The 13046-nt window shown below is 40.3% G+C and overlaps 1 protein-coding gene across 3 annotated transcripts in view; it reads left to right on the plus strand.

Annotated features, from left to right (window-relative positions):
- The first annotated feature begins 7316 nt into the window (after positions 1-7316).
- The window catches only part of CNIH4 (cornichon family member 4), a 30709-nt gene continuing 24979 nt past the window's right edge, over positions 7317-13046 (plus strand). Inside the window, exons 1-2 of one of the 3 annotated variants that reach the window (XM_059069571.2) lie at positions 7317-7591; positions 11045-11113. In XM_059069571.2, the coding sequence (XP_058925554.2) occupies positions 7379-7591; positions 11045-11113 (282 nt within the window). In that variant the 5' untranslated portion in view covers positions 7317-7378. The remainder of the gene's footprint in view (positions 7592-11044; positions 11114-13046) is intronic. The other 2 variants (XM_067028427.1, XM_067028425.1) reach the window with 2 other exon arrangements.

Here is a 13046-nt window from a genome sequence, read left to right on the forward strand (position 1 = left end):
ACCCACTAGCAGAGAGGCTGCCTAAAATCATAATAAGGTCACAGACACTCCAAAGCACACCACCAGATGTGGTCCTGCCCACCAGAATGACAAGATCCACCTCATCCACCAGAACACAGACACCAGTACCCTCCACCTGGAAGCCTACACAACCCACTGAACCAACCTTACCCACTGTGGGCAGACACCAAAAACAATAGGAACTACGAACCTGCAGCCTGCGAAAAGGAGACCCCAAACACAGTAAGTGAAGCAAAATGAGAAGACAGAGAAACACACAGCAGATGAAAGAGCAAGGTAAAAATCCACCAGACCAAACAAATGAAGAGGAAATAGGCAGTCTACCTGAAGAAGAATTCAGAGTAATTATAGGAAAGATGATCCAAAATCTTGGAAATAGAATGGAGAAAATACAAGAAATGTTTAACAAGGACCTAGAAGAACTAAAGAGCAAACAATGATAAACAACACAATAAATGAAACTTAAAATTCTCTAGAAGGAATTAATAGCAGAATAACTGAGGCAGAAGAATGGATAAGTGACCAGGAAGATAAAATAGTGGAAATAACTACTGCAGAGCAGAATAAAGAAAAAAGAATGAAGAGAATTGGGGACAGTCTCAGAGACCTCTGGGACAACATTAAATGCACCAACATTTGAATTATAGGGGTCCCAGAAGAAGAAGAGAAAAAGAAAGGGACTGAGAAAATATTTAAAGAGATTATAGTTGAAAACTTCCCTAATGTGGGAAAGGAAATAGTTAATCAAGTCCAGGAAGTGCAGAGAGTCCCATACAGGATAAATCCAAGGAGAAACATGCCAAGACACATATTAATCAAACTATCAAAAATTAAATACAAAGGAAAAATATTAAGAGCAGCAAGCGAAAAACAACAAATAATATACAAGGGAATTTCATCTTGTTAACAAGACGAAAAGACAACCCTCAGGATGGGAGCAAGTATTTGCAAATGAAGCAACTGACAAAGGATTAATCTCTAAAATTTACAAGCAGCTCATGCAGCTCAATATCAAAAAACCCCCAAACAACCCAATCCAAAAATGGGCAGAAGACCTAAATAGACATTTCTCCGAAGAAGACATACAGATCGCCAACAAACACATGCAGGGATGCTCAACATCACTAATGATTAGAGAAAGGCAAATCAAAACTACAATGAGGTATCACCTCACACCTGTCAGAATGGCCATCATCAAAATATCTACAAGCAATAAATGCCGGAGAGGGTGTGGAGAAAAGGGAACCCTCTTGCACTGTTGGTAGGAATGTAAATTGATACAGACACTATGGAGAACAGTATGGAAGTTCCTTAAAAAACTAAAAATAGAACTACCATATGACCCAGCAATCCCACTACTGAGCATATACCCTGAGAAAACCAGAATTCAAAAAGAGTCAGGTACCACAATGTTCATTGCAGCACTATTTACAATAGCCAGGACATGGAAGCAACCTAAGTGTCCACTGACAGATGAATGGATAAAGAAGATGTGGCACATATATACAATGGAATATTACTCAGCCATAAAAAGAAACGAAATTGAGTTATTTGTAGGGAGGTGGATGGACCTAGAATCTGTCTTACAGAGTGAAGTAAGTCAGAAAAAGAAAAACAAATACTGTATGCTAGTACATATATATGTAATTTTAAAAAAAAAGGTTCCGAAAAACCTAGGGGCAGGACAGGAATAAAGATGCAGACGTAGAGAATGGGCTTGAGGACACAGGGAGGGGGAAGGGTAAGCTGGGACAAAGTGAGAGAGTGGCATGGACATATATACACTACCAAATGTAAAATCGATAGTGGGAAGCAGCCACACAGCACAGGGAGATCAGCTCGGTGCTTTGTGACCACCTAGAGGGGTGGGATAGGGATGGTGGGAGGGAGAAGCAAGAGGGAGGAGATATGGGGATATATGTATATGTATAGCTGACTCACTTGGTTATAAAGCAGAAACTAACACACCATTGTAAAGCAATTATACTCTAATAAAGATTTTTTTTAAAAAAAGAAAAGAGATAGGAAAGCAAAAAAAAAGGAAGATACAGAGAACAAACTAGTGGTTACCAGTGGGGATGGAATGGGGGAGGGCCAATAAAAGTTTAGGGGATTAAAAAAGGGTTATTATGAGATTATATGAAATCACGTGTGTGAAACTTTTGAAAATTGTAAAGCACTATTGTTTCATTCAATAAAAATAAAAGACTAAAAAAATGATACAAGGGACGGGAAGCAGAGTTAGGAATAATTTATTATAAGATACTTGCATTAGCCACAAAATGGTGTAGTGTTATTTAAAAGTGCTCCACAACAAGAGAAGCCACCGCAGTGTGAAGCCCGTGCACCACAATGAAGAGTAGCCCCCCATCGCTGCACTGGAGAAAGCCTGTGCACATCAACAAAGACCCAATGCAGCCAATAAATAAATAAATAAATAAATATTAAAAAAGAAAACAGTAACAGATATGAATCCAATATAATATTGGTCCAACTATATCAATAATCACTTAAAAAAATTTTTTTGGCCGCAAAGCGCAGCTTGTGGGATTTTAGTTCCCCGACCAGGGATTGAACCTGTGTCCTCAGCAGCAAAAGCGCAGGGTCCTAACCATTGGACCACCAGGGAATTCCCCCAAAATACAACCCAACTGTATATAATCTACAAGAAACCCACTTTAAATATAAAAACACATACAGATTAAAAGTAAAGTCATGGTTGCTATGACAGTAGAGCTTTAATGTTCTCACTATAACAACAACAAAATGGTAATTATTTGAAGCAAAGGATGTGTTCACTAACCTCATTGTGGTAATTACGTTGCAGTATATATGTGCATCAAATCATCACTGTAAACCTTAAGCTTACGCAATGTTATATGTCAATTATATCTCATAAAATTGGAGGGAAAAAAAAGCAAGGGGATAGGGATGGAGAAAGATGCATTGGGTCGGCCAAAAGGTTCATTCGGTTTTTTCCATTAGATGGCTCTAGTAGCACTTAGTTGTCTTTAACTTCATTTGTAACAATTTTGTTAGATTGTATGTGACAGCTATGATATCAGTGTGCATTTAAGAAAAGACTTATCAAAATTGGTGAATTTTTGTGTAGCCATTTAAATATTGAAGATGGAAGAAAAAAAGCAGCACTTTCAGCATATTATGCTTTATTATTTCAAGAAAGGTAAAAACACAACCGAAACACACAAAGAAAGATTCGTGTAGTGTATGGAGAAGGTGCTGTGACTGATCGAACGGGTCAAAAGTGGTTTGCGAGGTTTCGTGCTAGAGATTCCTCGCTGGACGATTCTCTACAGTTGGGTAGACCAGTTGAAGTTGATAGCTATCAAATCGAGACACTAACTGAGAACAATTAATGTTATACCACAAGACAGATAGCCGACATACTCAAAATATCCAAATCCAGCGTTGAAAATCATTCGCACCAGCTTGGTTATGATAATCGCTTCGAGGTTTGGGTTCCACATAAGTTAAGTGAAGAAAACCTCCTTGACTGTATTTCTGCATGAGATTCTCTACTTAAACATAATGAAAATGTTCTGTTTTTAAAACAAATTGTGACAGACAATGAAAAGTGGATACTGTACAATAATGTGGAACAGAAGAGATCATGGGGCAAGTGAAATGAACCACCACCAACCACACTAAAACCTGGTCTTCATCCAAAGAAGGTGATGTTGTGTATATGGTGGGACTGGAAGGGAGTCCTCTGTTATGAACTCCTTCTGGAAAACCAAACGATTAATTCCAACAAGTACTGCTCCCAGTTAGACCAACTGAAAGCAGCACTCGGTGAAAAGCGTCCAGAATTAGTCAACAGAAAACGCATAATCTTCCATCAGGAAAATGCAAGACTGCATGTTTCTTTGATGACCACAAAAAAACTGTTACAGCTTGGCTGGGAAATTCTGATTCACCCGCCGTATTCACCAGACATTGCACCTTTGGATTTCCATTTATTTAGGTCTTTACACAATTCTCTTAATGGAAAAACTTTTAATTCCCTGGAAGACCGTAAAAGGCACCTGGGACGGTTCTTTGTTCAAAAAGATAAAAGGTTTTGGGAAGATGGAATTATAAAGTTGCCTGAAAAATGGCAGAAGGTAGTGGAACAAAAGGGTGAATATATTGTTCAATAAAGTTCTTGGTGAAAATGAAAAATGTTTCTTTTATTTTTACTTAAAAACTGAAGGCACTTTTTGGCCAGCCCAATATTTCACTTCACTCACTTCTTGCTTACATAATTTCTGAGAAGCTGGATGTAATTTTTATCTTTGCTTCTCTGTAGGTAAGGCACTGTTTTCTTTTGGCTTCTTTCAATCATTTTAAAATTTATGTTTGATTTTCTGAAATTTGAATATGATATACCTATGCATAGTTTGGGGGCATTTATCCTGCCTTATATTCTCTGAACTTCCTGGATTTGTGTTTTGGTGTCTGATATTAAGGAAATTCCCAGTCATTATTGCTTCAAATATTTCTTCACTTTCTCTCTTTCTTCTCCTTCTGGTATTCCCATTATACAGATGTTACATCTTTTGTAATTGTCCCATGATTTTGAACATTCTGTCCATTTTTTCAGTCTTTTTTTTTTTGCTTTGCTTTTCACTGTTGGACATATCTATTGACATATTCTCAAGCTCAGACATTCTTTCCTTAGTGACATCCAATCTACTAATGAACTTATGAAAGACATTCTTCATTTCTCTTGCAATGTTTCTGACCTATCACATTTCTTTGTGAGCCTTTCTTAGAATTTCCATCTCTTTGGTTACATTGTACATCTGTTCCTTTTTTTTTTTTTTTGATTTTGATTTATTTTTGGCTGCTTGCTTTGGGTCTTCGTGGCTGGGTGCAGGGTTTCTCTAGTTGCAGTGAGCAGGGGCTACTCTGTTGCGGTGCGCGGGCTTCTCAATGTGATTGTTTCTCTTGCTGCGGAGCACAGGCTCTAGGCGTGTGGGCTTCAGCAGTTGTGGCACGTGGGCTCAGTAATTGTGGCACACGGGCTGAGTTGCTCCGCGGCATGTGGGATCTTCCCGGACCAGGGCTCGAACCCGTGTCCCCTGCATTGGCAGGTGGATTCTTAACCACTGCGCCACCAGGGAAATCTGTAACATGTATTTTAAACCACAAGTCTTTTGTTTTGTTTTGGCCACTCCACGCGGCTTGTGGGATCTTAGTTCCCTTACCAGGTATTGAACCTGGGCCCTTGGCAGTGAGAGCGCAGAGTCTTAACCACTGGACCACCAGGGAATTCCCTAAATCACAAGTCTTGATAACTCTCTCTCTCTCCCTCTCCCCCTCTCTCCCTCCCTCCCTCTCTCTGACACACACACACAGACACAGACACACACACACACACACACACACACACACCCTACTTATTCTTTTTTAATCCTGATTATTTCCCTCTCTTAAATTTTGCGTTCCCCATAGTTTTGACATTGCAACCACATTTTAACTTTTCACAAGATGAGACGAAGTATCTTAATTAGAACTGATATTTCTAATCCTTGATTATGGTGCCAGCTTTTTTATTAACTCAAGATAAAATGGCAGATAGAGAATATAGGATAGCCTGTGTTTTCTGTTCCTACTTGAGGGAAAGTGTGTGAGATGAGGTTTATGTTTTTAATAAAATCTGGACTAATTTCAATAAAATCTCTCTTATAGTCAGTATGGGTCATTCATTTGGCAAACATTTATCAAACACCAGCTTTCTGCAGTATAGAAGATACTGGAGGTACAAAAACTAATCAAATATGTTACTTTTATTGTAATTTAAGGCATGGTGGGCATATAAGGAAGACAGTTAATGTAATGAGTGCTCTGATAGAGATACGTACAAGGTGCAGTGGGAGTGTAATGATAGCTGGTTTATAAATAATCTTTTAGCAGTCCATCTAGCTTTAACCTATGAACCCTTTAGGATTCTATGAACCTGTGCTGTGTCAGGCAAATCCAGTTGGTTTTGCCTTCATCCTAATTTCCCTATTCATCCTCTTCTGCTCTAAGTGATCACCTTGCAGACAAACTTGTCACCCTTTCATACATTCAGTGCACCAAACAGAAGGATATTTTAAAAATGTAAATCAGATCAAGGTATTGATACTTTTATACTTAAAACTCTCCAGCAGTTTATCATCATATTAGAATAACAGTTAAACTCCTTGCCAGGGGTCCACAGGGCCCATGTGACCTTGCCCTGCTCACCTCTGATGTCCTCTCAAATCTCTCTCACCTTTATTCATTGTACTTCAGCCACATTGGCTTTTATTCTGTTCCTTAAACACACGAAGTTTCTATGAGCAACTGGGCCTTTGCGGTTTCTGTTCCCAGTGTCTGAAACACTCTGCCTGCAAATCTTTACATAGCTATTGTTCATATTTCAACTTAAATATCAGTTCCTCAGCTTGGCCTTCTCTGATCAGTCAGTCTCCAATCTGAGGAGACTTCCCCATCCTCTTCAAAGTACTAAAACTGCCTGTCGTGGATATTTACTTATGTATGTATGTATCTGTGCATGTACGTATGTGTCTGTCTCCCCCACTGTAAAGTAAGCTACAGGAACATAGGGATTTTTTTTCCCTCTCTTACTCATTCTGTATCTCTAAGATTCAGTACTTGGCATATACCAGCTGCTCAGAAAATATTGGTTGAATGAATGTATGACTTTGATATAGTTTGTTCATAGAGCTTATAATCCTTTGAAATTATCTTTTTCCTGTATTTACTTGCTAGCTTATAGTCTGTTCCTCCCACCCACCCACCTGATAAGAGCAGCATCTGTCTGCCTTATTCATTTCTGTATCTCTGGAGTGTAGAGCAGTTCTTAGCATATAGAAGAAGTGGAGTCGGTAAACCTGTGTTGAATGGATAAGACAATATATTCAATTTTTAAAGATCTTAAAATCTAGAGTGGAGAGAAACATTGCTGTAACAGAGAACAAGCAAGGGATTGTGAAATCTCCGGAGAAATTGAGATCAGGAAGGGCAAGTCTCAACTGTCAAGCCAAGAGTGTTGAGGTTAGACTTGTGCTTTGAGATGAAAACCTCTTACCATTCCCAAGTCAGAGGATCCAGTGGGTCCAGTGCGGAGTCGAAAGAAAATTTAGCAAATGGCAAAGAAGTTCTACCGCGTATCCAGAAGATTACAAGAGATCAGTAAATACTCGTTGACTAACTGCTTGTCACATTTTTGGAAATAATCAGATTTAGGATAGAGACCCGGCCCACCGCTTTGATAGGTATTCGCACTACTGAACTACATTTCCCAGCATGCATCAGACTCACGGCGGTAGAGGTTTGGGGGGAAAAAACGACTACAACTCCCGGCATGCCGCGTCCCGGAGGAGGGGACTGTGTTGCCCCAACAAGCAGGGGCAAGGGCCTATCAGGGGGCAGGGAGGGGCGGGGAGGGGCTGGTCCGGGTACCAGAGCTAGTTTGACGGAAGGAGCGGCGCGGCGGTGGCGGAGGAGAATGGAGGCGGTCGTATTCGTCTTCTCTCTCCTTGACTGTTGCGCGCTTATCTTCCTCTCAGTGTACTTCGTATCCTTGCCTGAGGCGGGCGGAGGCCGACCTGGGGTCCTCCACCCGAGAGAATAGGCTGGGGGTGGGCCTGGGTGGGGGCCTGGGCAGGTGCGAGGGAGCAAGGCAGGCGGCCGGCGCGGGTACCCTGGGCGCTGGCCCGGCCCGCCGGACCGATGTGGCGAGCCCGGGCGGGAGGAGGACCCCGGCTGCCCAACTTCGCCCCTCACCCAGGGGTCCGAGCGGGCCTTTCTCTCGAAGCGCCCCGGCCCGGCCTGCCCGCTGCCGCTCGCCCCTCTCCCCTATGACGCCCGGACCCGCTCTGCCCTGCGCGGGGGCTGGCACTTGGCCTCCCCTTGTGGTCCTCAGGAGAGAGGGGTCGCAGTTTTCCTCCTTTTGGGCCCTGGAGAGATCAGGGTTGTGGTTTTTCTTGAAGCTCCCCTAGGCCGGCCCTTCGCCGGCTGCCGGGGGTCCCGAGAACGACGGCTCATGTCCCAGGGGTGGTCGCTAGTGGACTGTCCCGCGCTGAGCTCGGCGGAGGCGATTTGGCGCCTCTTGTCATTCTCTGGGCAACACCCCCGCTGCCCGCCCCTTTGTTCTCGCGGGTGTTGGAACTTGTAGCGACCTTTCACATCCAGGAGTTGACTCATTTCAAAAACGGGTGAAGTGTTTCCTTCGTGATGCCTTTTTGTAGGGAGTGTTGGGAAGGGTTTGTTTTAGAAACCAGCTGCAGCTGATTATTTCGGTTGCCCCTGTCGGTTGCAGATCTGTAAATTCAGTAACTGTACACGTAATTAGTTCTCAGTCGTTTATCAGCTTTTACACTTTTCTGTGTTGACCCATGTTTAAAACTTCTGTATTTTGTATCGCTGTTCGTGCTACAGTATTCAAACTGTATTTTCCAGGCTAATAAATGGTCTTTGAACCTAGCACTCTAGAAGTCGTGTGGGCTACAACTCTACTGTCAAGGGAGCTTCTAGTCTTAGTTGTCACCCAATGATGCAATGCACAGTCCAATTTTAAGTTAATTAAATGTAAGCGAAGAAAAAACATGAGAAGCTCTGCACTGTATTTTTTTCCCTTGGAAATTAATGTGTCCCTTTCTGACAGAATTAAACTTTCTGTTTGCCAGAGCATTCTGGCTTTAGGATGGTTGTACAGAGTATGTTTTCAGTGTGGCTTCATACTTTGTTATGGCCTGGCAACTTGTTGAAGTGGGAAGGGACAAAACTTGGAATCAGGACTCCTTGCTCAGCTAGTTATTTGCTATGCACATTACTTCACCTCTCTAAGCCTCAGTTTTCTTATCTTTAAAATGGGGGGAAATGTTTACTTCCCAGATAGGTGTGTGCACAATGAGGGTGTGTTAAGTACCTAGCAGCACAATGCGTACCCCATGGCCAGTGTTTAGTAAATATTGCTCTGCCTTCCCTCGCTACCCTGCATTGAGCAGCAGTTTTTACTTTAACTGATGATTTCTAACGAGGAGAGCCCTGACTTTTATTAGGCTTGGCGAACTGACTGAAAGGGCAGCATCACTTAGGAAGTTTTGATGACCTACATCTCTCTTGTGGCATAAGGAACGGGAGCTTAAGTTCAGGGAAATGAAAGTTGGATTTATCTTACTGCAGTTTGGAAAACTAGTCTTGATAATTTAAAATAGCCTTGGCTAGGGAATTTCGTGACGGTCCAGTGGTTAGGACTTGGTGCGCTCACTGCAGGGGGGTCCCGGGTTCCATCCCCGGTCAGGGAACTAAGATTCTGCAAGCCGAGCGGCACAGCCAAAAAAAAAAAAAGCCTTGTTTATGCCAATTTATGTACATAGAAACATGTTAGGTGGAGTGTTGGACTTAGATATTAAGGTACATTCAGGATGTGTTTCGATGAAATTCAGCATATTGTATTGTATTTTTGGATAGTTGTACTAGCTTAATATTAGAGCCAAGAGGTGGAAAATAATCGGGTATACATTCTATAGGGATAAGAGTTTTTCTGGACTTTGAACCAATAAGGAAACCTGCAGAGAAGGAAAGGGGTGGATATTCAAAATCACACAGGCAAGAGCAAAGGTGCAGAGAAGGGTGTGTTCATGGCATTTCTGGGTGATGGAGGAATAGGCCATCTGGAGCACAAGGTTGATTTTGGCGGCAGCGGGTCAGGTTTGGAAAGGCCAGATTAGATTAGATTTTGGAGGGTTTGAATGTTAAGGAGAGGAGGGCTGTCATTTTTATCCTCTAGGCAATAGGGAGCCATTGAAAATTTTTGACATAAACAAAGTGGTGTATTATGAAGATAAGTCTGTAGAGTGGGTTGGAAACAGGAAAGATTGGAAGGTAAGAAACCATTAGGGAATGGGTTCATTTGGATCTGGAATGGGATACTAATTGTGGACAGGTGAAAGAGGGATTAATGTGAGTGGTGTTAAAAAGAAATGATTGATAGGACCTGGTAATGATTGATTCTGAGATATGAAACAGAAGGTAGAAAGAACTTTCCATATTTTGAGCCTGGGCAAATGATGCTTGTGTCATTGACAGAAATAAAACAAACTGGAGGTGGAACAATTTGTGGAGAAAGTGATGCTTTTGACTTTGGCTGGGTTGAGGTGATAGGGGGACTATCCATATGGAAATGTATAGAATTTAGTTGAGAACATTTCTTTTTACCTATTTTATTGGACATTTTCAAACATAAAGGTAGAGTAGTATAATAAACCCCGTGTTTCTGATGCTCACCTTCAGTGATTTTCAACTTTTTGCTGTTCTTTTTCATTTTTTTTCCCAACTATTGTGGGGAGGCTGGGGGTGCATTTTAAAGTAAATACCACACATTCAATTGAAGACTTTTTTTTTTTTTTGAAGACTTTTTATGTCTATATGTCCCTCACATTTTTATTTGTAAGTTTATATTTTGTACTAAAACCCATTTTTTGTTTAAGTCCAGTATAATATATGTTTACTATGGAAAGTTTGGTTATAGAGAAAAGTATTGGGAAAACAAACCATCTGTAATCCAACTTTCAAGACATAACCACTGCTAATATATGACCAAGCTGAGTTTATAGTTTTATATCCTATTTATTTTTCATATCTTAAGTCTTCAAAGACATTTTATGGATATATCATAAATAAACACTATTTTTCTACTATTGGGAATTCAGGTTTATAACATTTAAACTGTTTATATAGGTCATATTTTCCATTTCTTTTGGCCACTGTTTGACATTTGAGGAATCCAGGTTGAATGTTCTGGTATGGGTCACATTAGAATTGCACATAATAAGAGGATTATTTTGTGCAAATCACTTGCTGAAGGAACATAAATGAGAAAATTTAGTTGTCTAATAAATGAACTTTTAGGGAAATAACTTAATCTTTTCAAGTCATCTAATTCTGCTTTGCAACTGGGATTACTTTCTGAAACATAAATAGTTGTTATAAAAGAAGTCTAATAATTCCTTATCTTGATTGTCAGATAATTACATTGTCTGATTTAGAATGTGATTACATTAATGCTAGATCATGTTGCTCGAAATTAAACAAGGTAAGACATTTCTTTCCTCATTTTCTGGCATTGAAGGCAGTTCTCCATTTTCTGTGTTAGAGATAATTATAGATAGTCAACATATGTGTATTTGATATTCATTGGAATGTTGGTGGAACTACTGTGCTTAGCAATATTTTTAGATCATGAAACTATACCAAAAGACCTAACTTGAAATTTTGTTTCTTTACTCTTTTTCCTTGTCCCTTTGTCCACAATGGACAACATCATTACTCAGACTAGGTGAAGGTTCCTTATCAGTTAATTGTTTTTGTCTTCTGTGTCCAAACCCCCTCCTCCCTGCTCATGGGAAAAAGCTCAGTCTGTCTTTTGTTGAATGAAAGAGGACCTTTTTGTGGCTCCTTGAGAAATGGAATTAGTTGATTTGTTTTAAGGCCATTTTACCTTTAGTATGTAGTTGGAACTTTATATTGGCAATAGAACTCTGAATTTCCCAGCTCATTTAGATATGGGGAAACCAGTTGGTCCTAATTCATTTTATGAGATGAGCAGACAGAAAAGTTTTCTAGATATAAAAGTTCATATAAAAATATAATACTGAGAAGTTCTTTTTGGCTTGACCTAAAAATGATTCTTATGGGTCTTTTCACATCTTCAGTCTACTTAAGTTTCTTTGGCCCATGACGGAAATGAAGTTACACTTGGAAAATTAAAATTTCTAGTAAATTATATTCCTCCTCTCCTCTCCTCTCCTTCCTTCCTCCGTCTCTCCCTCCCTCCTTCTCTCCCTCCCTTCCTTCCTTCCTTCCCAATTTTCCAGAACATGGTTTAATACGGTGATAGATTTAAATAAAAGATTTTGTTTATCTGCTATGCTTTCAGAGTTCTTTTTTTTTCTTGAGATATAATTGACATGTAACATTGCATTAGTTTCAGGCCTCCTCATCTTTATTTTTAATTTTTTAAAAATTAAAATTTAATTAATTTAAAACAAATTGAGTTCCTGCTGTGTGCCAGGCAGGGTCCTCTGCTTTTTTAAAAAATTGAAGTATGGTTGATTAGGCCTCCTCATCTTTAGAAGAATGATTTTATACTGATAGATAGATCCATCTAATAATATATATATTTTTTCAGATGGATTGTATTTCTTTTTATATTTCTTGCTTACTCAGTATTTTAGGTGGGTACTTTGTGGGTTTTCTTTTACAAAAATACAAATATAAACACACAAAAAAAGATTACCTGGATTGTTCTATTGAGAAAGTTACTCCTTCAGTTTGAAGTTAAGTAGTTTTTTTAACGTTAATTTTTGTTTTTGTGAAAGTTATACTTGCATACAACTAAAGTCAGAGGTATTACAAAGCTTGTAGTGAAAAACAGCAGTCACTTCCTGACCCTTTTAAATCCTATCTGTCTTGCTTTTTAGGGGCAACTGATTTCAACACTTGAGCTGTTAATTTTTTTCTGATTTTTTTTTTTTTTTTTTTTGCGGTACGCGGGCCTCTCACTGCTGTGGCCTCTCCCGTTGCGGAGCACAGGCTCCGGACGCGCAGGCTCAGCGGCCATGGCTCACGGGCCCAGCCGTGGCGCGGCATGTGGGATCTTCCCGGACCAGGGCACGAACCCATGTCCCCTGCATCGGCAGGCGGACTTTCAACCACTGCGCCACCAGGGAAGCCCATTTTTCTGATATTTATATCCATGTTTCTCAATGTGCTTGCACTACTATTTCTTTTTCATTTTTTTTGGCTGTCTTGCATGGCTTGCGGTATCTCAGTTCCCCGACCAGGGATTGAACCCAGGCCACGGCAGTGAATGCCCAGAATCGTAACCATTAGGCCACCAGAGAACTATTTCTTTTTTATAAATTTATTTTTATTTATTTATTTATTTTTGGCTGTGTTGGGTCTTTGTTGCTGTGTGTGGGCTTTCTCTAGTTGTGGTGAGCAGGGGCTACTCTTCATTGTGGTGC

The sequence above is a fragment of the Kogia breviceps genome, chromosome 1 (assembly GCF_026419965.1).
Source record: "Kogia breviceps isolate mKogBre1 chromosome 1, mKogBre1 haplotype 1, whole genome shotgun sequence".
Taxonomy (NCBI): domain Eukaryota; kingdom Metazoa; phylum Chordata; class Mammalia; order Artiodactyla; family Physeteridae; genus Kogia; species Kogia breviceps.